Here is a 27,997-nt window from a genome sequence, read left to right as displayed (position 1 = left end):
TGGTTGGGATTGGGACTTTTCTATCGGGGATTTGAACCAGGTAGCAACCTTTGGACGGTCCTTGGTTCTTACAGGTTGAGGGTCGCGAATAGAAATCTCAACTCCTTGGCTAACAAAGTTGGTTACTACTTCGCTCCCACTGTTTGCCAAATCAACTTCCTTGTCTCTCATCTCCTTCTCAGAGTCCAACAACCAAGCATCAAGGGTTTTATTCACCTTCTTGAAAAGAGTGTTATTATCTTTAAACCTATCTAGAAGTGTTTGAAACTTTGTTATTAGGCACCATCTGTGAAGTGGAGATACATCATTATTATCCAACTCTCTCATAAACACTCCACTATCCACACGATATCTAACCCCAGTTGTCCATCTATTTAAGATATATGTTGGGGAATGCTCATCAATTGCTTCTTGGACATAATGCGGAGTATGTGTTTGCATAAAATTCATTTCGTCTCGAACATCGCGCACTCACATGTTGCCTTTACCCCTTCAGATTCATCGTACACAACTTTGCACCATTTCCACTTCTCATCAATACTTAATCCAACTTTGTATACTGCCACGCTGCCACTCTTTTCCACCTTCTCATGATAACAGTCAATACTATCCTTAAATTCTGCCTGAAATATGTCAAACACTGTCTTCGTATAAGACTTACTAGCTTCTTCTTCCAATTTGCTCCTTGAAACAAGTACAGGCTTCGTTGTTTTAGACTTGAAATCTTCCTGGGACTCCACTTTACGGTGTTCAATAAGTGCCATATCATATTGCTCTACGAATTCTTTTAAGCTTGTGTTCTGATTTACATATCCATCAAAGAAAGAATTGATGCTTTCACTGCGCGCACTGGATGTCATGCCAGCAGTGAATGTGTCCCTGAAATATGCTGGCACCCAGTGGGTCCGTACATCCCACATTTTTGCTAACCAACCGTTTTCCTCAATATGATATTTCTGAATCAAATTTTCCCATGCTACCTCACAGTCTTCTTTTTGTCTCGTGTAAAACCATTTCTTGTAATCCTTGGGAAATTCACTAGTGGGATCTCGCATTAATGGAACATGCTCAAGTAAATGCTTACTGATGTGCCAAGAGCAAAATCTGTGACGCGTATTTGGAAAGACGGTTCTGATAGCATTTCGCATCGCCCCATCCATATCTGTGATGATACAACCAGGAGCTCTCCCGAACATGCAGTCCAACCACTGCTCAAATAGCCATGTAAATGTCTCTTCTGTTTCGTCTGCTATTAGCGCACATCCAAATAAGGTGCTCTGCCTGTGGTGATTTACTCCAGTAAATGGTGCAAAAGGCATTCTAAACCTGTTCGTCCTATACTTTACATCAAACACAATGACATCACTAAAAGTTAGATATGCATCTCTAGCTCGTGAATCGGCCCAAAACATTGATCGCAAGTTACCATTAATATCCAACTCCATTTTGAAAAAAAAGTTTGAGTCCTCTGATTGTTTCGCTTGGAATTTCTGTGCTACCAAAACGCCTTCATGCCCCATATTATTCACCCTCTGTTTTCTCAAATGGCAAACCACCTGATTTGTCGTTATAGAACTACCTGATCCTTTATATGAAACATTAATGGCCTTCGCAATATTAGCAGGATGGATTGAGGCTGTACTCAGGTCGTCCATCAAATTCTTAACTACCTGAGTCTTGATAAATTTGTTATGCGAATAATGCATTTGTCGTTTCAGTGGAGAAGTAAGCTCATGACAATGTACATCTTCAAAAGCTTTAACTTTCCACTTCCCATCAATTAATGAGATATCCATTTTCATTTTACAACCCTCCCTGACAGTCCGACGTGGCTTGACAACTCTATCAACCACCAAATTTTTAGCTTTACTGCTTTTGAACCCTGCTCTATCATAAACAAATCTCTTAAATATCACTTTCTGTGTTATCTTCGACTTATAAGTTGATGATTTCCGTACTCCAAAACCGGTGGCCAACCCATATATATTATAAAACTCGTATGCATCATTTTCACTATCAAATATCTGATCCAAAAAGGGTTTCTTACCCAGATTCCCTCACCACCATCATCAATATCAACAAATTCTACACCGCCCTCCTCATTTGGGTCTCCCTCCTCATTTGGGTCTACCTCCTCATCAACAGATATATATATCCCACCTCACTTTCATCATTTCCTAACATATCGCCAACCATAATCAGTCTATTAGCGTCAATATCATCAATTGATAAACCAAAATCTATACAGTCTCTATCATCCATTAACTTGAGTGCACTTCTTCAATCCCTTCACTTCAAGACAATCAAATAAAACAAAAAACATGTAAGCCAAATCAATGTCAATTACATAATAATAAACGAAGCATAAACATAAGCACAAATCTATAGAAATGCTTGGTCTATCCAAATCACCAAATAACCAACAGGAACAGCAGAAAAACCCTAACAGTTAAAAACCTAGAAACAAAAACAAACCTAACTGAAACCCCTAGAAGAGGGAAAAAATAAATGGCAGAGATTGAAACTTCAACTACTTGAAGGAAAAAACAGCGAAAAACCGAGGATGAGATGGCATAGTTTCAGCCCATTTCAGATCATTGAAGAAAAAAAATAATAACTGTAAAATTAATTAAAATCACGACATTCACGTTCTCCTCAAGAAAAAAAACAAAAACAAAACAGCAAAACCAGACAAAAAATTCGACACCATTCATCTCAGAGAGAGGGGGAAAATAACTAGAAAATCTCAAAAATCCATCACCGTATTTGCCCTAGAAAAAAAAAGGAACAGTTAAAAACCTACAAACAAAAAAAACCTAAATGAAACCCCTACAAGAGGGAAAAAAAGAAAAAAATGAAATATAGAACTTACCTGGGGAGGAGAACGATGCCTGGTTCGTTGGAGGAGACCACACCGTGCGGAGATGGCAGATTTCACCACCAGATAACAAAGGCCTGTTTACAAAGAAGCCTTTCAGCTCCTGCTAGAGAAAATATAAAGCCATCAATTCATCCATCCATAGCAGAACCAGTTGTCTGAAAGAATTGGGAATTGGATAAAATTCAATTGACAGACCTTAACAAATGTATTGTCCTCTAACAGTGGTAGCAACTTATGCACTATCCTCTAAGACTGGTAGCAACTCAAATGCACTTAGTATCTGCCTAAAGTTTGGAATGTCCCCGAACAAAATGTCCTGCAGATGAAGTAAATTTGCAACCACCATCAAATCTCATCAAAATATGTAGTTAGAAATTTAATAAGAAAAATCCTTCAAATAAAAGCAGAATATAATAAGAAACAAAACACCCAATTTTTTTACATAAGAATAACACTTTGCATAAGATAAAAACAAAGATCTGAAACAAAAAAAAAAAACCTAGAAACAAAAAAGAAAAACCCATTCATCTCAGAGAGAGACCTTAACAGACTCGAAGACTACAAGACTCGGCCCAGCCCATAACTGGGCCTATGCACGTGAGACCCATATCAAGTACCCATCTGAATCACACTGAAACTCAAACCCAATATCAAATCCAAACATTATAAACCTGACCATCCATCCATAATTCATTTATACACAACGAAAGATAATGCATTAAAATCCATTCTTCTAAATACTCCTTTTTTATTCATCCACATCCCAAAAACACAAGAGAATTTTTTATTCTCTTCTTCTAAATACTCCTTTATAGGGCAACTCCTTTATAGGGCTTCCTTTATTTTCTCTTGTGTTTTTTTTTTTGTTTTTAATAGGGTTTATGTAATTTTGGCTGGGATTTACCAAATCTATGTAATTAGTTTAGAGGATACAACGCCAAAAGCCTAAAAGGGCTTCCGAATTCAGAATATGGTGAGAACCAGAGTCGTCGAAGCTGAAGGGGTATTTAGAAGAAGGGATTTTGGGATGTGGATGAATAAAAAAGGAAGAAGAGAAAATAAGGAAGAAGGGAAAATAAAGGAATAAAAAGGAAGAAGAGAAAATCCCTTCTTCTAAAATCACCGTTTTTGTTGCCCTAGAAAAAAAAATTAAAAAGGAACAGTTAAAAACCTAGAAACAAAAAAAACCTAAATGACACCCCTAGAAGAGGGAAAAAAAGAAAAAAAATGAAATATAGAACTTACCTGGGGAGGAGAACGACGCCTGCTTCGTTGGAGGAGCCCACACCGTGCGGAGATGGCGGATTTCACCGTCGAGAAGGAAGGGGAGGACGGATTTTGGGCGCGTCTAAGGAGATGGCACTGTGCGGGGATAGCATCTGTCGAGAAAGAGAGGGAGAACGTCGATGGCACCGTGCGGAGAGAGGCGGGAGATTTCTCCGATCGTCGGAGATGCCCTCTGGTTTTGGGTGAGAATGATCGCACATGAGAGAACGTCGAATGGGTTTTACCCTTTTGTTTCTGGATTTTTGAGAGAATGGCTACGATCGTTTCTAATCAACGGTTATTATGCGAGTGCGCATATAGCTTATATGAGCGACCGCTCACCATCACTTTCCCCTATATGGGGCCCTATATATATACTATCTAGCAGAAGAGAAAATGAGAGAATTATTTGAATTTCTCTCAAAATTCTATGAGAATTACACATCACTTTTTTTGACTTTTTTTTAACAAAGGCACCCATTCAACCCACATATTTTCAATCCTACCCCCTCCTTTTATGCTTTTTAACAAAGGCACCCATTGAAGCCACAAAATTTCAATCCTACCCCCCTCCTTTATGCTTTTTTAATTATGGAAACCTCTATAGATTGGAGGGCTAGGATCAGCCTATGGAAATGATTTTATGGGCACAACCTATTGATGTTGTGTTCCATCACATGGACGGTTTGGATCAACCTATGATGTGGTCCGTACAGTTCTTTGTCGGCCCGTGCATTTTTTACTAGTATATATATATATATATATATATATATATATATATATGTGTGTGTGTGTGTGTGTGTGTGTGTGTGTGTGTGTGTGTGTGAAAATATCCTTCATATTAAGAAAAAAGAGTATTTCTGAAGGGCCTTTTATCATATAAAATTTTAGATCAAAATCATTTTCTATCATTTGGAAGGAATGAAGTCTCATGTTGATTCTCTCTCATTTTCTCATCTTGATACATTATTTCAACTTCTGCTAACCGTGCGCCATAGCTAATTATGCATTAACCTAATCCTAGAGGCTAGATACATGTATGCATTTCATATTAATCTCTCTTTTCATAGGATTAAATATTTTTACTTCCTAGAAGTTTAAATTAGTCACACATAACAGCACGACAATATCTTAACTCTTTAGCTGAATAAGGTCTAATCCGAAGAGCGCATATAGCTCAAAGCCCCCAATATTAACTGTTAGCCCAAGGTTCCCCATGGGTTCAAGTAATCACCTTTTTCTTGTTGTTTTGATGCTAGCAAAACAACAAGAAAAAGTAGAATTGATTCAGAGAACAAAATATCAATGACCCTAAATCACTTGTATAAAATATCATTGATTCAAAATTTGATAATGATCGTATAAAAGAAAATAAAGAGAGATTCAATTCACTTTAAAAATAGGGTACCATGGATACTCATGGTAAACTGAACTCTAAAATTATCAAAGTAGAATTGAACTTACACCTTTCTTCTTGTTGATTTCCTTTCTACCTCACTCAGAGGGACGTTTTAAGGAAAGAGGGATTAAAAGAGATGGAGCCGTATTATGATAGAATTGTAGTTGGAACTTGAAATCTATTATTATAGATAGAGACATAAAATAAATGGGTAAGTTTCCGATTATAGGAGGTATTGTATTGTAGGAAACCATCCCATGAAGGTTTGTTACTGATTTTATGATCAATGATAAAAGGCAATATTCGGGTCCTAATGTGGAAATAAATATGAGATTAAGGTCGTTGATCTTTAACTTCTCTTATTAATATTGTAGGAAACAATCCATTAACTCGATAATAGGAAAATTTTATCCCAGATATTGTAAACTCATATTAACGTGAGAGAACCAAATCCCGATATTATAGGAAACAATCCCCTCCTACTAACGTGTGATAATGTGAATTTTTTATTGATTTATCGACTTAGGAGAAGTTTTCGTAATTTGAGAGGGGCAATTGCGAACGATTTTAGGAGGTATATGGAGATTTTATAGGAAAATTGGGAAACAAAACCGCGGTGATAAATACTTTAACGGGATGAAAAGAAAAATTAAAAGGAAAAAGAAGGAATGTCACGTGTCGCACTGACAGCTTCCACGATTCCGTTTTACATATATATTATATGATTGGATCATCCAAAAAGTGACATTTTTTAGTAAATTTTTTTCCTTAGGCCATGTTTGGCAAACACAACCTTTTTCCGATGAAATATTAGTTTATAGTGTGGTGAGGGGCCAGGGAGGGTGAGAGATAAAGGAGACTTGAGAAGTGACTAAAAAGCAGGGAAAATAAATTGTATTTTTATTAGCTTTTTTCTTTTTCTTTTTTTTCCAGCTTTTTTCTCACCCTCTCCCCAGTCCTCACCATGGTTTCAAATTTCGGTTTCGGTCCTCACCGAAACTGAAATTTCGGCTGAAATCCGACGAAATATTAAAAATAATTTTTCTTTCATACAAAAATTTGGTCCTCACTGAAACTGAAATTTCGGCCGAAATCTGGCGAAATACTAAAAAAAATTATTTAGACAAATTTTAGGCCGAAATTTTGGGAAAATATTATTTAATTATTAAAATCGAGATTTTGGGTTGAAATTTCAAAATAAAAAAACAAAATTTCAGCGGAAATAAAGTATCATTTCGGGTATATATAATTTCAATTACGATTTTGACCGAAATGGGCCGAAATTTAAAACCATACTCCTCACTCATGCCGTCTCTAATCTCTCCTCCTACCGTACCTTCCCTAGCCCCCTCTCACCACTTGATAAACTATAATTCCATGGAAAAAAATTTCATGGCAACTAAATATGCCTCTGGAATAGTTTTTCTTAATTTCCACTCTACTTAGAGGGAAAAGATATGGTCATGGCTTATTCAGAGGGATATCATTTTAAAATTGAAGGCCCTTCTAAATAAAACTTGAATTGCACTGGTTCAAGTTATTTTTTAGTGTAATCAAACATTGAAAAGGGTAACAAATTCTAGAGAAAAGTTTTCCCTTTCCCATCTTTTCTGGAGAAATTCCTACAATCCAAACAGGGCCGTAGTGTATGCAATAAGGCTCTACCAAAGAAGAGTGTGGTTCATGTTAATGTCATGTAGGTCGGCCCAAATTAGCCTTTTCATGCACTACTCATTTGACTGAACAGTATTATTTTTCCCCTTTACTGGCAGTTTAGATACATAGATTTTATAATCCATGATTGTAAAATCAAGAATTTTACAAGCCTGGATTTTACAATTGGTTTCTTGGAAAGTAGCTTCTTTTCTTTACCTGACGTGACCACGATTCTTAATTTTCTAATTTTATGATCTGCTGAGCATCTTCTTATAAGCTTTATTATACCTAAGATGTTTGATGCCCACTCCTTCTCTTTGATTCTCCCACCACTTACCTACTTTTTGGCACTCTTGGGACCCCCCTCTAACATGGTACATATGTATTGTGATAGAGACTGTTGATACTGTGGGTCCTACAAGAATGGATGATTCTGATCACTCGATCAAAAAGAGGGATTAGGAGCAAAGTTCATCACAGGGACTGCGAACCATACAAGGTCTATTGGGAGTCCACCAGATCAATGGTCTTGATCAAATCTATATATGTCAAAATGTAGCGTCGAAACCGGGGATTCACTAGCCATTGGTGGGACTGATATCTGCACTACCATATTTTGATAATAGAGATTTTATATGGTGTAAGCCCGTATAGTGACAGCTTGTACAATAGGATGATCTAAACTGTCCATTTGATGGACCATGACGTAAATAGGTTGTGCCCCCAAAATCATTTCCATAAGATGATTACAATCCTCCTATCTAGAGATTTCCATAATATGCAGTCCCTCTGTAGATCGGTAGTCTAGGATCATCCTATGAAAATGGTTTTTTAGGCACAACCTATGTACATCGTGACCCATCAAACGGACGGTTTAGATCATCCTACGGTGTAAGCCGTACATTACTTTTTGAAAAATATTGGATTGTATGGTCCTACACCATATGAAAACTCTTGATAATGTCACTACTCACTTTATTTTGTGGGAAAAAGGTATATGAGCTTGAGCACAGATAGCTTATCTCCGTTCGAGTGCTGATAAATCATGTGGGCCCACGTTTTATGGGGTGATCCAAAGCATCCATTTGGAAGGCCCTCCCATAGATAGGGTGTGTACCAAAAATCAGATCCATAGGATCATCCTAACTCATCCAATAGTGGATGGAAAAATGGACAGACACTGTGTGTCCACAGATCTATCATTTTTTCCCTCCACAAATTGAAGGGTTAAGGATGATCTAGATTTTTTGTAGACATCCTATGTATGTTAGGGCCTTCCAAATGAAAGCTTTGGATCACTCCAAAAAAGTGGACCCACCGCATATAAGCTTATCTAAGCTGGAGCGCAAGAACACTGAGCCCCACCTTTTTTTTATTCGATTTTAATAGCAGCTTGAGTGTATTGTAAATTTGTAACCGCCGTACAAGTGATTTGTGTACGGACGTTACCCAAATATGGCCGTGCGGATATAATTTCCTTTTTAAAACAAGAGAAACGTTTTTTTGTCAATACCCTCGCCCCAAATATGGCCGTGCGGATATCATTTCCTTTTTAAAACAAGAGAAACGTTTTTTTGTCAATACCATCGCTCCTATTGGCAATTTAGGGCCTCTCTCTCTCTCTCTCTCTCTCTCTCTCAGCTTCTTTCTAGGGTTTTAGTTGTTTTCTCGCCTTGAAAAAGGGGATTAGGGCAATAAGAGCTCGGAAAAAGCTACTGAAAAGTAGGTAAGATTTACTTCCCTTTCGTGGTATTGGAAATTCGCAATTTGCGCACCCCATTAAACATTTTGTGTAATTTTTACCTAGATTACAACTCAATCTTTTTGTTTAATTTGAGTTCCAGATTTTTTTTAAGAAAAAAATAGTTCAATTTGATTAACATGTTATATTCAAAAAAAAATTGAGTAACTTGTTTGCAAGGCTTGAGTTTTGATAACAATTTCACTGAAGCAATTGTGAGTCCAAAACTGATTATTGGGCTAACATTTAGGCCCTGTTTGTTTAAGATTAGGACCACCGATTTTGAGTTCAAAACCTATTATTGGACTCACAATTATGTTTAATTTTGAGTCATTTTGAGTCCAATAATAGGTTTTGGACTTACAATCGGTTGGCATAATCTTAAACGGACAGGGCCTTAATCAGTTTTGGACGCACAATCGGTTCTCAAAATCCCAAACAAACAGGGCTTTACTTGTTAGTCCATGCTATGGTAATCTTAATTAAGTAATTATAGTTGCATTAGTGTGTATTGTATTTTCTTTGACTTTATCAAATGCCATTTTAGTTTGAGATTATTTGAGATAGAACCTATTTGTGTCTTCGTGTATATCATAGTTCTGTCATTGTTGGCTTACTTACATTAATCATGTGCTGCGTTTTTTAACCGATGGAAGATGATTTTATCATAAAGTTCTATTGTTCTTTTCCTCATCATCGGAGTAACAATTGCAACACATAGTTGTACTCTTTTATGGCTTATTTGTTATCATTGTTTTTTCCAGCAAAATGCTGTTAATTCTGATTATATAAGACTTTGTCAATTGGACTATGGTAAAGTGCAGAGATGGCGAAAGATGATATTGTTTCTTCCACATCATCGAAAAAGTCTGACACCAATTCTAAAACTGGTGATTGTCATCCCTTTTAAGATTCCAGTTAGATGATCTGGCACTCTGTTTCTCTAGTTGTTTCAGAGAATTAAAATCCTAATTTTTTTCATTCAGCTAAGAAGAAGGAGGTGAAGAAAGAAACTGGTCTTGGACTATCGAATAAGAAAGATGATAATTTTGGGGAGTGGTATTCTGAGGTATCTGTTACATGGTTGAGCATTGCTATTGTATCAATTTGTTCTGTTTATTTTGCTATAAATATTGGAAGCGTACAAATTAAGGTCGTATATGTTGTTTGTCACAAATATGGAAAATGATGTTTCCACCCTTTTCCCAGCATTCCCACCTCCTTTTGTTTTGTTTTCTCTTGAAAATAACTTCATTTTCAGGGAAAGACAAACAAAAGGGGATGAAAATGCAATCACTTTAGGAGATGACAAGCTAGAGGGGGTGGAATTGCTGGAAAGTGGGATTGGAAATATCATTTCCCTATATATATATGAGGAAAAGGATTGTACACTCGAGCGTACCAAGCTTATGGTACGCTCGAGTGCCCAATCACATGGGTCCCACATTTTTTGTGGTGATCCAAAGCATTCATTTGCAAGGCCCTATCATAGATAGGGTGTGTACCAAAAATCAGCTCCATTGAATCATCCTAACCCCTCCAAAAGTGGAGGGCAAAAATGGGCAGATTTGTGGACACACAGTGTCTGTCCATTTTGACCTCCACAAATGGATGGGTTAGGATGATTCTATGGAGCTGATTTTTGGTACACACCCCATCTATGTAAGGGCCTTTCAAATGAATGCTTTGGATCATCCTAACAAAGTGGGCCCACATGTGATTGGGCACTCGAGCGTACCATAAGCTTGGTACGCTCGAGCGTACAATCCTTTTCCTCTATATATATATATATATATATATATATATATATACACACACACACTAGTAAAAACCCCGTGCAATGCACGGGCCGACAAAGAACTGTACGGACCGCATCATAGGTTGATCCACACTGTCCATGTGATGGAACACAACATCAATAGGTTGTGCCCGTAAAATCATTTCCATAGGCTGATCCCAGCCAAGGTTTTAAATTTCGGTTTCGGTACCTATTTCGGACCCCACCGAATTTCGGTCCGAAATTTGGGACTGAAATTTCAAAATTTCAGACGGAAATTTTGTAATTTTTTTTTAATGCCATTTTCTTGAAATCTCGAACCGAAATTTCAGGTTTCGGTCAAAATTTAAAACCATGATCTTAGCCCTCCAATCTATAGAGGTTTCCATAATAAAAAAAAAGGCATAAAAGAGGGGGGTAGGATTGAAATTATGTGGCTTTAATGGGTGCCTTTGTTAAAAAGCATAAAGGAGGGGGCAGGATTGAAAATATGTGGGTTGAAGAGAAAATGAGAGAATTATTTGAATTTCTCCCAAAATCCTATGAGAATTACACATCACTTTTTTTGACTTTTTTTAACAAAGGACCCATTCAACCCACATATTTTCAATCTTGCCCCCTCCTTTATGCTTTTTAACCAAGGCACCCATTAAAGCCACATAATTTCAATCCTACCCCCCCTCCTTTATGCTTTTTTTTATTATGGAAACCTCTATAGATTGGAGGGCTAGGATCAGTCTAAGGAAATGATTTTACGGGCACAACGTATTGATGTTGTGTTCCATCACATAGACGGTTTGGATCAACCTATGATCCAAAGCATTCATTTGATGGGCCCTCACATAGATAGGGCATGCCCAAAAAATCAGCTCCCTAAGATCAGACCAACCCTTCGATTTGTGGAGGCAAAAAATGGACAGATTTGAGAAGGTTTATACCAGTCCATTTTTGCCTCCACAAATCGAAGGGTTGGTCTGATCCTATGGAGCTGATTTTTTGGGCACACCCTATCTATGTGAGGGCCCATCAAATGAATGCTTTGGATCACCCAAACAATGTGGCCCCCGTTGTATTTGAAGCCCACGGAGTAGATAAGTTATCTACTCCGAGGAGTAGGAACCGTTTTCTCATATATATGAGGAATAAGATTGAGCGCTCGACCGCACCAAGCTTAGGTGCGGTCGAGGGCCCAAAACTCATGTGGGCCTACATTGTTAGGATGATCCAAATCATTTATTTGCAAGGCCCTTACATAGATAGGGCGTGCACAAAAAATCAGCTCCACAGGATCATCCTAACCCATCCAAAAGTGGAGGGCAAAATGGACAAACACCGTTTGCCACAAATCTGCCCATTTTTGCCCTCCACTTTTGGAGGGGTTAGGATGATCCAATGGAGCTGATTTTTTGTACACACCCTATCTATGATGGGGCCTTGCAAATGAATGGTTTTGATCACCACAAAAATGTGGGACCCATGTGTTTGGTCCCTCGACCGCATATAACCTTATATGCGGTCGACCGCACACTATATATATATATATATTTATATATATTTCCCTGCATATAAACTCAACTCAACTAAGCCTTTGTCCCAAACTATTTGGGGTCGGCTAATGAATCCCTTAGAAAATTTTCATGAAGAAGGTGAAAGGATCTACCCGGCTCAAATTGACTAAGTCTAATCCTGACACTAGTTGGGTTCGTCTACATGGATCATTTTCTTCCATTCTCTCCTATCCAAGGTCATGTTCTCTGTTATGTTCCTAGCCCTCAAGTCTTTCCTCACTGTTTTTACCCAAGTTGTTTTCGGTCTGCCCCTACCTCGTTTAACTCCATCAACTTGGCACGAGTCACTTCTTCTCACCGGAGCATCCAAAGGCCTACGTTGGATATGCTCAAACCATCTTTTAAGCGGTGCTCTCTCATCTTCTCTTCAATTGGTGCCACCCCCACCTGTTTACGGATGTCTTCATTTTTAATTCGATCTAACCTTGTGTGGCCGCACATCCATCTAAGCATTCGCATCTCCGTGCCAACTTTGTATGTGTGCTTGATCTCTGTGCCAACTTTTGCAGGTTGTTGTCAATGGTGAAATGATCGAATACTATGATATATCCGGTTGTTATATCCTACGACCATGGACGATGGCAATTTGGGAAATCTTGCAAGTAAGTAAATAATTCGTTCCCTAGTTATGCACACCTGCTCTGCTTGTCAGTGTTGGTTGCTGTATATATTTGTGGCTTTGCATCCACTTTCTGCCCGATGTTGTTATGTGGAGCTTGTGTTATTTTTATGAGCATCTTAGTAAATACTGTTTCGCAATTTCATTATTGGTCTGCAGAGAGTTCCCCTGCCCTGTTATATTTTTCTCGAAAAGATTTGAACCTTGAAAGTTTGGAATTCTTTTGTACTTGGTAGTTTTTAAATAAAATGTTACTTTTCAAAAAAACAAAGTTTGGAATTCCCAATCTCATCCGTTTACTGAACCCAAAGTGTTGGATCCACATTGAGCAACAAAGAATGACACACAAGTCATTGAACAATGATGGACAAACCACTGGGTCAGCGCTGCTCTAATACTTAGTAACTTAGTGAGAATCCAGGGACATAGTTCACCTCAATGATGATTTTGTTTACACCCAAAACCTGCTGCAAGGCTTCTAAAGAACTGCCAAAAGAATCTAATTTTAATCCAATAATCATTTATCTAAAGCTTAATTGTGATAAGTATTATAGCGAAAATCTAAACGCTAATCCTAATATAGTTGGGAAACTACTGCTAGACAACCATAATTGGAGACAACAAAATTGTTCTAAATGGAGCCAACCTAAGCAAGCTATTTTGTTTTCAGTATCATAAGCTTATTGTTCACATCAAATCCAATTTTTATCATTTATTACAAATCTTTTTTTATAAGTTTTATGGTTGTCTTGGCGCAATGGTAAGGTTGCTCCATTGTGACCTGGTGGTCATGGATTCAGTCACAGAAACAGCCTCTCTGCAAAGCAGGGGTAAGGCTGTGTCATCTAGCCCTACCAGACCCCGCAATGGCGGGAGCCTCGTGCACTGGACCGCCCTTTTTTTATAAGTTTTATCAGCCCCCATTTCATTTTTTTATCACAAATAAATTATTGACCATTTGATAACCTGCTGAATTCTATAATCTTTTCATATTCCCATTCTATTAAAATTCAAGTCTCTAGACAGTTTTATGGTTCTAATATTCTATTTAAATGATTTCTATACTTGTTCAAGTCTGTAACAATTCACACGCCAATAATTATCATAATATGCAGACATAATGTGGAGTGTGGATATGTGGGACTGGGGAAGACTGTAAACTTGGATTGTGGAATATGGACTGGTGTGTACCAAGTAACGAATTACCAAATGATCACAACTGGAAACTACCAAGGCAATATAGCAACATATCATAACATGCAAACTGTATACTTCAAAGTACAAAGTACAAATTGCGAAGGCATAGATCTAGAGCGTACATGCATAGAGCTAGCCCTAAGAATTTAAAAAATGAAGTAACTTTTGTCATTTAAAAAATTGAAAAAGGTAAAAATTTATAAAACATTTAAAAATAACTTTAGATTTAGCATATTTATATGTAAATCTGCCCAAATACTACTAGAAATCATATTTGGCATGACCATTTTCTTGTCCTCGATGGACATTGGGGCACATGTTGCAGTACTAGCTATTATAAGTATATGATATACTAAATGTTTATATTAATATTTCAATATTGAAATTCAGCTATATTGTGTATACCACCCGTACTAAACAATTTAAAATTAGCAGTATGATATACTAAAATTGGGCATATTTGTAAAATTCTAATCTTCTATCCTTTTTTGGTTGCTTGATTGGGGAGGGCCAACAGGATAGGGATGACACAATAAAGTTATTGTTTGGCTAGTCATGTTGGTTGTAAAAGCATATAAATTGCAATTTCATATAAGTTCCTGCGTCTTCTGAAAGTTTTGATTAACTTGGTTGATGGGCTTTTGCAGCTTTGCTCATCATTGTCATCAGTTCATGATAAATCATAAGATATTATACTATGTATATTTGGTAACTGTTTTAGGTTTGTAAAGTGTTGGTTGCTTATTATTTGGTAAATCATACGATACATCATTAGTACTTGTCACCTTTTATTTGTTTATTTAGCCTTAACATACATAATTCCTGACTTCACAATATTGTCAATATGCAGGTCTTTTTTGATGCAGAGATAAAGAAGATGAAAATCAAGAATTGCTACTTCCCTCTATTTGTAACCCCAGATGTTTTACAGAGGGAGAAAGATCACGTAGAGGGTTTCGCTCCAGAGGTGAGATTTTGGATGCTTATGACTTTTTGGCCCTAAAGCATCTTTTGCTTGTTTTCGATCATTTATCTTTCTTGGTAAAAGGATATAACAAGAAATCTCTCAGTCAAGAATGGAAACCGCATTCACACAATATCAACTCCAAAACCAGACACTTGATTTCCTAAAAGGGTGATGATAAATGCACCCCTTCCTTTACCCTGACAGCCCCTTGTAGTGGTTTCATAACTATTGGACTTCTTTGTCTTTGTCGTTGTTAGATAATTAAATTATTATGGACTCCATCTAATTATGTTTCAGGATGTTTATTTCTCTTTAGGTGTGCATCTTTGAGCATTTAATTAGTTATTTACTCTTAATTGATAGGGCCCTAATCATTGAGAAACGTTTCCAGTTGATTTGCCTGTGCAGGTCTTCACTCTGATAACAGCCTTCCTACTGCTACGCTCCAATTTCTTAGTATTATGCTCCTAATCTGAGACGTCCTTACCTATCGTTCCCTGCAATCTGGAATTTTCATTATCTGCAATGACTTCTTTTTTTCCTGAACTCCCTCATTTGCTTGACCTCTGCCAACATCCAGATTTTTGTATATATTTGCTTGGTCACAGCCAATACAATAGCTGCCCAGGTCCAAATTGTCAGGATCAGCACTATCTCTGTTCACTAGGTTTCCTTCACTAGCACTTTCACAACCTTTCATCAAGGAGCCACCCAGGTCCAATTTGGTTGGAGCATCACCGTCTCCATTCACTCGGAGCTGTTCGTCTATCTGATATTTCCTTGGTTAATTCTCTATTATCTCAAAGATGGATGTTGTTTATTTAGTTTTGAGTTAGTCAATGAAGTAATTTTCTGTTTTGGGTTTAATCATGGAATTCAGGGCCTCTCAATGGGTTTTGCTTTCTAGAGTTTATGGGGCTATTCTAGAGTTGTACTCTGTTTTCTTGAAAGATATGTTATATTTATCATAATATGCTTATCAACTTTATTTGTATATTTTGTTTTGGCTGATTTAATCCTGTCCCTAGTTTTTCATGCCACATTTTCTTATTGGGTTCTTAGGTTGCTTGGGTTACAAAGTCTGGAAATACTGATTTGGATGTTCATATTGCTATCCGTCCCACAAGTGAAACTGTGATGTATCCCTATTTTTCTAAGTGGATAAGGGGGCATCGAGATTTGCCTTTGAAGCTTAACCAGTGGTGCAATGTTGTTCGATGGGAATTCAGCCACCCTACTCCTTTTATCAGGTTTAATCTTCTTGACATGTTAATTTTACACATAGCCTAGTTTATGCAGTTTATGGCATATAATAATTTTTTTTTTCTATAGCAGCTTTAAGATGTGTCTGTTCACTAATGTTTGTTTTTCATAGTTTTACATTTTTTCTGTTTTGTCCCATTTTTCCTTTGTTGAATCTTGTTAGCTTTCTATGCTTTTTAGTTCCTGCTGCTTTGTTAATGAATATATATATATATATATATATGAGGAAATGGTTTCTGCGATCGAGCACAGAAACAGGGTGGGGCCACATTTTTCATGGGATCCAAAGCATTCATTTGATGGACCCTTTCATGCATAGGGTGTCCACCAAAAATCAGCTCCATTGGATCACCTTAGGATGTCCATTTGTGGGGCAAAAAATGGACAGATTTGTGGACAAACAGTATCTGTCCATTTTTGGCCCCACAAATGGACACCCTATGGTGATCCAATGGAGCTGATTTTTGGTAGGCCCCCCATCCATGATGGGACCTTCCAAATGAATGGTTTGGATCCCCCCCAATGCCCCCTCCCCGCTATTTCCAGCACTCGAGCGCAGGAACCCTTCTCTCTCTCTCTCTCTCTCTCTCTCTCTCTCTCTCTCTCTCTCTCTCTCTCTCTCTCTCTCTCTCTCTCTCTCTCTGTGTGTGTGTGTGTGTGTGTGTGTGTGTGTGTTTATATATATATATATATATAGAGGAAAAGGATTGTGAGCTTGAGCATTGGAACCTTATGGTGAGCTTGAGCTCTCAAACCAATGAGGCCCACATTGTTAGGATGATCCAAAGCATTCACTAGAAAGGGCCTTACATAGATAGGGTGTGTACAAAAAATCAGCTCCATAGGATCATCCTAACCCATCCATTTGTGGAGGTCAAAATGGACAGACCACAAATCTGCCCATTTTTGCCCTCCACTTTTGGAGGGGTTAGGATGATTCAATGGAGCTGATTTTTGGTGCACACCCTATCTATGATAGGGCCTTGCAAATGAATGGTTTGGATCCTCACAGGAATTGTGGGACCCATGTGATTGGTGCACTCAAGCGCACCATTTCCTATTAGAGCTTGAGCGAACGAACATATTCCTCATATATATATATATATATATATATATATATATATATATATATATATATATATATAGCAGAAGAGAAAAGGAGAGGAATTATTTGAATTTCTCCCAAAATTCTATGAGAATTACACATCACTTTTTTTGACTTTTTTTAACAAAGGCACCCATTCAACCCACATATTTTCAATCCTACCCCCTCCTTTATGCTTTTTAAGAAAGGCACCCATTAAAGCCACATAATTTCAATCCTACCCCCCTCCTTTATGCTTTTTTAATTATGGAAACATCTATAGATTGGAGGGCTAGGATCAGCCTATGGAAATGATTTTACGGGCACAACCTATTGATGTTGTGTTCCATCACATGGACGGTTTGGATCAACCTATGATGTGGTCCGTACAGTTTTTTGTCGGCCCGTGCAGCGCACGGGGTTTTTTACTAGTATATATATATATATATAGAGGAGTAAGATTGTGCGCTCGACCGCACCAAGCTTAGGTGCGGTCGAGGGCCAAAAACTCATGTGGGCCCACATTGTTAGGATGGCCCAAAGCATTCATTTGCAAGACCCCATCATAGATAGGGTGTGTACAAAAAATCAGCTCCATAGGATCATCCTAACCCATCCAAAAGTGGAGGGCAAAATGGACAGACACCGTTTGTCACAAATCTGCCCATTTTTGCCCTCCACTTTTGGAGGGATTAGGATGATCCAATGGAGCTGATTTTTTGTACACACCCTATCTATGATGGGGCCTTGCAAATAAATGGTTTTGATCACCCCAAAAAGTGTGGGACCCATGTGTTTAGGCCCTCGACCGCACACTCCTTATATATATATATATATATATATATATATATATATATATATATATATATATATGTGTGTGTGTGTGTGTGTGTGTGTGTGTGTGTGCGCGCCCGCGCGCACGTGTGTATATACATAATGAATATATATATATATATATATATATATATATAAGCTACTGATATTGGCACTACCATCTTTTGATAATTTTACTAACTCACCTTGTCTTTCCTTTTTTTAATTGGCTTCTGAGATCTTTTTTGGGAATTATAATAACCTTTGACACTTGGTTAAATAATAAAAGACAAGGTGAATTAGTGCAATTATCAAAATATGGTAGTGTGTATATCACTAGCCTATATATATATATATATATATAGGCTACTGATATTGGCACTACCATCTTTTGATAATTTTACTAACTCACCTTGTCTTTCCTTTTTTTAATTGGCTTCTGAGATCTTTTTTGGGAATTATAATAACCTTTGACACTTGGTTAAATAATAAAAGACAAGGTGAATTAGTGCAATTATCAAAATATGGTAGTGTGTATATCACTAGCCTATATATATATATATATATATATATATATATGGAGCATATAATAAGTGAAATCTGTAACCTGATACCGTATCTGATTGAAGTTTGAACTGCCAGATTGGATTAGCTGTGACAGGTGAAACTAGGAAAGAAGGTCATCTTCAACTAGCATATAATAATTGAGATTATAGCCTGATATTCATATGATTTAAGAGGTAGGTTGGAGGAGATCCAATTGGTGAAACAGGGAAATGTGGTGATTATCTTCAACTAGCCAACAAAATATGCAAGATTACTCGTTCAGATGTTCATGGAGATGGCCCAGCCTCATAAATTATCTTTCTGAGTTGATCTCTGAGAATTTTTACATTCTCATACCTTTAAAGTTTTGTGGAGCTGTGATAGAGAAACATGTTTTTGCTTGGAATAGTGATATTGCAGTTTGCTAGATAATTTCTAGGTAAAACTTTTACAATATCTCTAGGGCAGTGATAAATCGACTCCCCATGTGTCTATCTCTCTCCTCTTTCTCTCTCTAACCTAGAGGAGAGAGAAAGACACATGGGGAGTCGATTTATCACTCCCCTATCTCTATCTATCTACATTATTTACATGTATATATTGTTTTATTATATTTTATAGGATTTTCATGATGTTGGATGGGTTTGTCCCATTTTTGACTACTAGTGTTTGTTAGGAGCTAATGATTGTCCGATATTTCTAATCTAGGTGTTCATTTATTCAACTCTTATTCCTCTCTTTACATTTTTTGTTGTTTTTTTATTGTTACAGTTTGTAGTGGTACATCCAATTTCCTTTTGGTCTTCATTTTGCAAATTTACTTATCGGAGATTATATTCAGATTACATTCTTGTCCATATTCTTGGAATCTTGGATATCCTCCCATGGAATGTTGGTTGGATCAGACTTTGACATCCACAAAGCAAGCTCCATCTGATCTGGTTGTAAATCAATGTGTTGGAACTCTAGTTCTCCTAGTCCTGTTCTATCATATTTCTTAGTGGGCTTTGCTAACGAGTACCCTTAAGTTGCATTGGAAATGATATTTTACAATCATTTTGAGAAGAAAAGGTCTCAGAACTTGGGTATTTTTATCAAATTATGTGTAAAATAATTATAAAATATCATTTCCAATGCACCTAAGGGCACTCATTAGCAAAACCCTTTCTTAATTTAGGCTTAGTGCTCACTTTGCTTGTACTTTAGGCAGGTTCTTCCTCCTTGGAATGATTTGCTTTTGTATTTCATCTTTTCAAAAGAAATTTAAATTGCTGCTTTGACATCCACAAAGCAAGCTCCATCCGATCTGGTTGTAAATCAATGTGTTGGAACTCTAGTTCTCCTGGTCCTGTTCTATCACATTTCTTAGTGGGCTTTGCTAACGAGTGCCCTTAAGTTGCATTTGAAATGATATTTTACAATCATTTTGAGAAAAAAATGTCTCAGAACTTGGGTATTTTTATCAAATTATGTGTAAAATGATTATAAAATATAATTTCCAATGCACCTACGGCACTCATTAGCAAAACCCTTTCTTAATTTAGGCTTAGTGCTCACTTTGCTTGTACTTTAGGCAGGTTCTTCCTCCTTGGAATGATTTGCTTTTGTATTTCATCTTTTCAGAAGAAATTTAAATTGCTGCTTATCACATTTAAATCTTGTTAGAATATGCAGACTTTGTAGTTTTGATTATTTGCGTCATTTTCAAATATTATTCCTTATCTGTCTACTAATTTATAATTGGAGTATTTGCTTGATAATAGGCTAGAATACGAATTCAAACCATGTTTCCTTCTAAATAATTAGTACTTAAATAGGTTTTTTTTACCAATATTGCAAGCGTCTGTACTGATTGATTGTAGGAGTCGTGAGTTTCTTTGGCAAGAAGGGCATACGGCTTTTTCATCAAAGGAAGAAGCAGATATAGAGGTATGGGACTTATTTATTTTCCCAAACTTTTTTGTGCTTAAGATGATGCTATTCAAGGTTTAAAGGGATTGTATCCTCAAATTGAAGCACCTTTAGGTCAAAATTTTAAGCTTGAATTCGAACACTCGTACTTGTAATGATGTTAACATACCAATGCGTCTATGCCATGAATATTTCTTCATTGATGGAATGCCGTGTCAATTGTTGGTGTATTCTCAGCTGGAGTTCAAAAGCCTTACCATGGAAAAATTTGAAAATACTAACATATTTTCTCTATATTATCTGCGCTCGAGTGCAGAAACAAGGGTGGGGCGACATTGTTGGGGGGATCCAAAGCATTCATTTGGAAGGCCCTTTCATGGATAGGGTGTCCACCAAATATCAGCTCCATTGGATCATCTTAGGGTGTCCATTTGTGGGGTGAAAAAATGGGCAGATTAGTGGACAAACAGTATCTGTCCATTTTCACTCCCACAAATGGACACTTGATGATGATCCAATGAAGCTGATTTTTCGTACACACACCATCCATTATGGGGCCTTTCAAATTAATGCTTAGGATCACCCCAACAATGTGGCCCTACCCTTGTTTTCTGCACTTGAGCTTAGATAAGCTATCTGCGCTCGAGCACAGGAACCCTCTCTCTCTCTCTCTCTCTCTCTCTCTCTCTCTCTCTCTCTCTATATATATATATATATATATATATATATATATATATATATATATATTACTATATAGCAGAAGAGAAAAGGGAGAATTATTGTCCATTTAACACGTCAATGTGGATGATTTTGACGTTTTTGCCCCTCCCCACATATTTGTACATGCTATCTATGTGAGGGTAAAATCGTAATCTACATCCGCAAAGTACCGACACAGGGTACCTATCTATGACAATTACGGAAAAAAACTACCAAGAAGAGGTAAAGACATATGACAATGACGAAAGAACTACTTTTTATTACTCATGCAGGACACTTGCAAAATATTGACGGATTGCAGGCACCTGAAGAGCAACAACAATTATGCAAACCTCTATCGATTGGGGGGCTAGGATCAGCCTATATCGATTGGAGGGCTAGGATCAACCTATGAAAATGATTTTACGGGCACAACCGATTGATGTTGTGTTCCATCACATGGACGGTTTGGATCAACCTCTAAAGCCACATAATTTCAATCTTACCCCCCTTCCTTTATGCTTTTTTAATAAAAAATCTATAGGGTGATCTTAACCATCTTAACCATCCGATTTAAGAGGAACAACATATTATGGAAACCTCTATAGATTGGAGGGCTAGGATCAGCCTATGGAAATGATTTTTGGGGCACAACCTATTTATGTTGTGTTCCATCACATGGACGGTTTGGATCAACCTATGATGTGGTACGTACAGTTCTTTGTCGGCCTGTGCATCGCACGGGGTTTTTTACTAGTATATATATATATATATATATATATATATATATATATATATATATGAGGAAAGGGTTCCTGCTAACGTTAGCAGCTAGCTTAGCTACTAACGTTAGCGTAAAACAAGGGTGGGCCACATTGTTGGGCTGATCCTAAGCATTCATTTGAAAGGCCCCATCATGGATGGGGTGTGTACCAAAAATCAGCTTCATTGGATCATCATAGGATGTCCATTTGTGGGGGTGAAAATGAACAGATATTGTTTGTCCACTAATCTGCCCATTTTTTCACGCCACAAATGGACAACCCTAAAATGTTCCAAGGGAGCTGATTTTTTTTGGACACCCTATCCATGAAAGGGCCTTCCAAATGAATGCTTTGGATTCCCCCCCAACAATGCGGGCCCACCTTGTTTTACGCTAACGTTAGCAGGAACCTCTCTCTCTCTCTCTCTCTCTCTCTCTCTCTCTCTCTCTCTCTCTCTCTCTATATATATATATATATATATATATATGGGGAAAGTGACTATGAGTGGCCCCTCATATAAGCTTATATGAGGTGACGGCTAGAAACACGGTGGGCCCACATTTTTGGGGTGATCCAAACCATTAATTTGATAGGCCCTAGCATAGATAGGGTGTGCCCAAAAAATCAGTTCCATAGGATCATCCCAACCCTTCAAACTGTGGAGGTGAAAAATGGACAAATTTATACCCACCCATTTTCACCTCCACAGTTCGAAGGGTTGGGATGATCCTATGGAGCTGATATTCTGGGCACACCCTATCTATGCCAGGGCCTATCAAATGAATGGTTTGGATCACCCCAAAAATGTGGGCCCGCTGTGTTCCTCGCCGTCACCTCATATAAGCTATATATATGGGAAAAGTGAGTATGAGCGGCCCCTCATACAAGCTTATATGAGGTGACGGCTAGGAACACAACGGGCCCACATTTTTTGGGTGATCCAAACCATTCATTTGATAGGCCCTGACATAGATAGGGTGTGCCCAAAAAATCAGCTCCATAGGATCATCCCAACACTTCGAACTGTGGAAGTGAAAAATTGGAAATTTTGGGCAAATTTATAACTGCCCATTTTCACCTCCCTAGCTCGAAGGGTTGGGATGATCTTATGGAGCTGATTTTTTGGGCACACCCTATCTATGTTAGGGCCTATCAAATGATTGGTTTGAATCACCCAAAAAATGTGGGCCCACCGTGTTTCTAGCCGTCACCTCATATAAGCTTATATGAGGGGCTGCTCATACTCACTTTTCCCTATATATATATATATATATATATATATATATATATATAGAGAGAGAGAGAGAGAGAGAGGGCATGGTTTCTGAGCTCTAGCTCAAGATGAGCTAGAGCTTAGAATACACCATCTCCCATAGTAGTTTGACCCACCCAACCCATTCAATTTACACTACACATAGATAGGGTGTTCCTAACAAACCAGCTCCATACCATAACCCTAACCATCCGATCTATAGGACCATAATTTCTAGCCATCCATTCTAAACCTCCACAAATCATAACCATAACCCTAAGCATGACCTATAAACTAAATTGGTTAGATGACTCAACCAACTATGGGAGTAGTGGTTTCTGAGCTCTAGCTCAGGATGAGCTCGAGCTCAGAAACCTTTTCCTAATATATATGTCTGTGTGTGTGTGTGTGTGTACATATTTGGGAAAACTGTTTTTGCGCTCAAGCTCAGATAAGCTTGTCTCATATGAGATTTATTATCCAAAGCATTCATTTAATAGGCCCTTGCATAGATAGCGTGTGCACAAAAAATCAGCTCCATAGGATCATCCTAACTCTTCCATTTGTGGAGGGTAAAAATGGGCAGATTTGTGGAGGTTTATATCTGTCCATTTTAACCTCCACAAATGGAACGGTTTGGATGATCCTATGGAGCTGATTTTTTGTACACACCCTATCTTTCTATGGACCATCCAAATGGATTCTTTGGATCATCCAAAAAATGTGGGCCCACATAATTTTTAAAGCTCAAGCTTAGATAAGCTATCTGAGCTTGAGCGCAGAAACAGCCCACCCCCCGGCACACACACATGTTGCTTTTGTTTTTTCTAGATTAGTCAACTTCCAATCATTTTTGTATTTTGGCTTATATATGGTCTCTATTTCATTTGTATTGTTAATATCAGAGAGCATTTGCATGTAAACATGTTCTAGGTTCTCCAAATATTGGAGTTATATCGGAGGATATACGAAGAATTTCTTGCAATTCCAGTTATAAAGGGGAAGAAAAGTGAGCTAGAAAAGTTTGCTGGCGGGCTTTACACTACAAGTGTTGAGGTATAAATATGCTTAAAATAGCTTATAATTTGGATGAATTTGGTCCATATTTATTTCGTGCTTTTCACTCTTTTTTATACTTTATATGTTGCTTATTTTGGGGCTAGGCGTTTATTCCGAACACTGGGCGTGGTATACAAGGTGCTACCTCACATTGTCTCGGTCAAAATTTCTCAAAGATGTTTGAGATTAATTTTGAGAATGAGAAAGGAGAGAAGGGTCTTGTTTGGCAGAATTCTTGGGCATACAGTACTCGTACGGTAATTTGCTTCGATATCTCATTGATTTTGTTTCAGGGAAATAGTTATCTATTGGTAAAATAATACATAGTCTCACAAAGCAGCTATATATGCTTGCCTTTGTTGGCTTGTATATGGATTATCATGAGGGTCCTTGACCAGGCTTTCACCTATATTTGTGGTTTGGCAGGGATTGTTCATATTCACATAAAATCCAATGGTTTTCAGTACTCACTAGCTTAATCCCAGCGTTGAACTTCTAACACTTTGGAATGCTTGTCTTTGTTTCAACACATAAAGAGGATCGAGGACTCAATATTCCAAATGTAGCCAAGGTAGCATTGTGGGTTTGTGGCCTGTGAAGGATTAATAGTCACGATATGTTTAAAATGCCCTGAGTAAATCATTGACTTGCATGAGTCGACTCGGTTATAGCCCAGCTAGTCATTTATAATTCCTGTGGCTCGCTCGAGTAAAAAAAAACTCCCTGAGTCAATCAATGACTCACCTATGTCCACTTGATCTCACCTTGGACAAGTTCTTGTTGAGTATGAGGCTTTAAACACTAATCGTAACTGTCGTCCATTGTAATTTGAATTGCTATCTGTGGTTTAGGCAGTATTGGTTATCGGTATTTGGGGTCAAAGACTCTTACTAAAGGGGACCATTGACATTTTTTAATTCTGGACAATGTAGAAGTTGGAAACAATTTGGATTTTCATGAAGGTCCTTAACTGGCTTTCACCTATATTTGTGGTTCAAGAGCCAGGGATTATTCATATTTTTATAGAAGCCAATGATTTTCAGTACTCACTAGCTTAATCCCAGAGTTAAGCTGCCAACACTTTGGGATACTTGTCGCTGTTTCAACTCCTAAAACGGAATGAGGACACATTATGCCAAATGTAGCCATGGTAGCCTTGTGAATTAGTTGCCTGTGAAGGATCATGACTCAGGACGCCTTTTTAAACATGCTTTGAGTCAGTCATTGGCTTGTGTGAGTCGACTCGGCTATGATCGCACTTGTACATTCAAATTTGTCAATAAAAATGTCAATCATTGGCTCACGTAAGTCCACCTAGTCTTACCTTGGACAAGTTCTTATTGATTACGAGACTTTAATCACTGTATCATAACAGTCTCCCACTATAATTTGAATTGCTATATGTGATTTAGGCAGTCTTGGTTATTGATATTTGGGGTCAAGGACTCTTTCTGGAATTGATGCTTCGATTTCAGTCACATGCTTATCCCTTTCAAGATTGTTCTATAAAGGAATTTTAACAACTATGTCGGACATCTCAGATGTTTTATGCCTGTGTTCAATAAAAACAAATTTTTGTCTTGTTAACATAACTTGATAACTGCATTTTTTAGCTGTTCATCTAAGACCCATTCCATTTCTCCTTCCTTTGTTCTATACCTTTTATGTTCGAATTTCCAAGTACACGGCCAGCTATTTGGAATCGGAACAATGTTTTGTCAGCATCTGCTCCTGGTTCTGGAAAGAACTGCTTTGTTAAGGTGTTCAATTAAGACTGGTTACATTTTTCTTTCCTGTATTGTATATCTTTTATGTTTGAATTTCCATTTACTTCGTCAGCTGTTTGGAATAATTTCTTTTCAGCATGTTCTTTTTATTTTCCCTGGTTATGGAAAGAACCTTTATGATTAATTTTCTTTTTTGCCAACCAATCTGGATCTGGATTCTCGATCATCTACAAGTGTTGCCCTTACCTTGCTCTGTGAGCTGATTATGCCTTGCATGTGAAACACCCTAATTTGCTTGGTAGACCTTGTCCAATTTCAGAATCATTCAGGGAAATAAAAGATTCATGCATTTTTTCATGGCTTCTAAGCCTTGATCATCTTTTCTTAATACAAGTAGATATCATAATGTACCTCTTTCGTTGCTCTTTCAAGATGATCAAGACCCTTAAATTCTTTAAGATATAGTAGATTGGATCTGAAATGAAATCTTACGATTCGATTTTACGTTTCAAATCAAATCTTATACATAACGATTTGAATCCCTTGATTGAATCTTAATTTGTATGGATCTTACGATTTTCGATTGAATCTTACGTTTTGATCGTAAATCGTACGGTTCATGCCATTTATCCAAATTAAGTTTTGTATAAAAAAAAATTGGACTTTCTTTCGAAAAACCCCATTTCCTTTCTACATTACAAGAAGCCTTTGAAATCTCTCTCATTAGAAGGAAGAAGACAGAGGAGTAGGAGTTAGAACGAATCGAACCAGTCAAACACGGTGCATGTGCTTGAAGGCATTACTTAGATTGAGGTGTTAGACGACTATAATGAGGACAACACCGACGACTTCAGTCTTTTATGCTATTTGTCATTTGATTTTTGAGACTTTGAGAATTGATATGGCCTTGTGTCTTTTTTTATTTTTAAGATTATTATCCAATTCGCATGAGCTTGGATGAGCAATCGATGATTAATTTGTGTCAATTTTGTTAACAAACAATTCAAATTACGATATTGAATGACTAATCATGGTAATTTCTATTTGAATTAATGAATTTGGATGAAAAATGAATTATTAGCTATTCTTTCTTTAATTTGTTTATAATTTTTCAAAGCATAAAAAAAATTCTTTATAATTATTTTATATATATATATTAAGCTCACCAAACTTATGGTGAGCTAGCTTGCCCAATCACATGGGTCCCACATTTTGGGGAGTGATCCAAACCATTCATTTGCAAGGCCTTATCATAGATAGGGGGTGTACCAAAAATCAGCTCCATAGGATCATCCTAACCCCTCCATTTGTGGAGGACAAAAATGGGGAAGCTTTGTGTCTGTCCATTTTTGTCCTCCACAAATGGAGGGGTTAGGATGATCCTATGGAGCTGATTTTTGGTACACCCCCCATCTATGTAAGGGACTTTCAAATGAATGCTTTGGATCATCCTAACAAAGTGGGCCCCCATGTGATTGGGCAAGCTAACTCACCATAAGTTTGGTGAGCTTAAGCTCACCAACAGTTTCCTCATATATATATATATATATATATATATATATATATATATATATATATATATGAGGAAATGGTTTGTGAGCAGCTGCTCAGATAAGCTTGTCTGAGCAGAGCTCACAAACATAGGGGGGCCACATTATTTGGATGATCCAAACATTTGATAGGCCCTCATATATATAGGGTTTGCCCAAAATATCAGCTCCATGGGGTCATCCTAACCCTTCAAATTGTGTAGTCAAAACATGGACAAATTTGTGAAGGTTTATACACGTCCATTTTTTACTCCACAA

The 27,997-nt window shown here is 37.4% G+C and overlaps 2 protein-coding genes across 5 annotated transcripts in view; one reads left to right on the top strand and one right to left on the bottom strand.

The window, feature by feature from the left end:
- Positions 1 to 446: 446 nt before the first annotated feature.
- LOC143850230 (protein FAR1-RELATED SEQUENCE 5-like) lies at positions 447 to 2,262 on the bottom strand. The gene is made up of 2 exons (XM_077359497.1): positions 2,161 to 2,262; positions 447 to 2,024 (listed from the first exon to the last, which is right to left on the bottom strand). The coding sequence occupies exons 1-2, from the start codon at positions 2,260 to 2,262 to the stop codon at positions 447 to 449; spliced, it is 1,680 nt and encodes a 559-aa protein (XP_077215612.1).
- Positions 2,263 to 8,776: 6,514 nt separating this feature from the next.
- The window catches only part of LOC143851406 (proline--tRNA ligase, cytoplasmic-like), a 37,510-nt gene continuing 18,289 nt past the window's right edge, over positions 8,777 to 27,997 (top strand). Inside the window, exons 1-9 of one of the 4 annotated variants that reach the window (XM_077360824.1) lie at positions 8,777 to 8,924; positions 9,768 to 9,833; positions 9,930 to 10,012; positions 12,798 to 12,890; positions 14,955 to 15,071; positions 16,134 to 16,321; positions 20,640 to 20,706; positions 24,337 to 24,459; positions 24,567 to 24,719. In XM_077360824.1, coding sequence (XP_077216939.1) covers positions 9,770 to 9,833; positions 9,930 to 10,012; positions 12,798 to 12,890; positions 14,955 to 15,071; positions 16,134 to 16,321; positions 20,640 to 20,706; positions 24,337 to 24,459; positions 24,567 to 24,719 — 888 coding nt within the window. In that variant the 5' untranslated portion in view covers positions 8,777 to 8,924; positions 9,768 to 9,769. Of the gene's footprint in view, positions 8,929 to 9,762; positions 9,834 to 9,929; positions 10,013 to 12,797; positions 12,891 to 14,954; positions 15,072 to 16,133; positions 16,322 to 20,639; positions 20,707 to 24,336; positions 24,460 to 24,566; positions 24,720 to 27,997 lie in introns of all 4 variants that reach the window. The other 3 variants (XM_077360825.1, XM_077360826.1, XM_077360828.1) reach the window with 3 other exon arrangements.

The sequence above is a fragment of the Tasmannia lanceolata genome, unplaced genomic scaffold, assembly GCF_043159265.1.
Source record: "Tasmannia lanceolata isolate RefF3 unplaced genomic scaffold, GAP_Taslan_0.1 ptg000018l, whole genome shotgun sequence".
Classification (NCBI taxonomy): domain Eukaryota; kingdom Viridiplantae; phylum Streptophyta; class Magnoliopsida; order Canellales; family Winteraceae; genus Tasmannia; species Tasmannia lanceolata.
This window is presented reverse-complemented; position numbering and strand designations above follow the sequence as displayed.

Bases quoted from the DNA above. Each gene is read 5' to 3' on its own strand.
- LOC143850230 (XM_077359497.1), bottom strand. From the start codon at position 2,262: ATGGATGATAGAGACTGTATAGATTTTGGTTTATCAATTGATGATATT. The intron at 2,025-2,160 runs GTGGGATATATA...TTTTTGGATCAG, and splicing joins TAGGAAATGATGAAAGTGAG to ATATTTGATAGTGAAAATGA.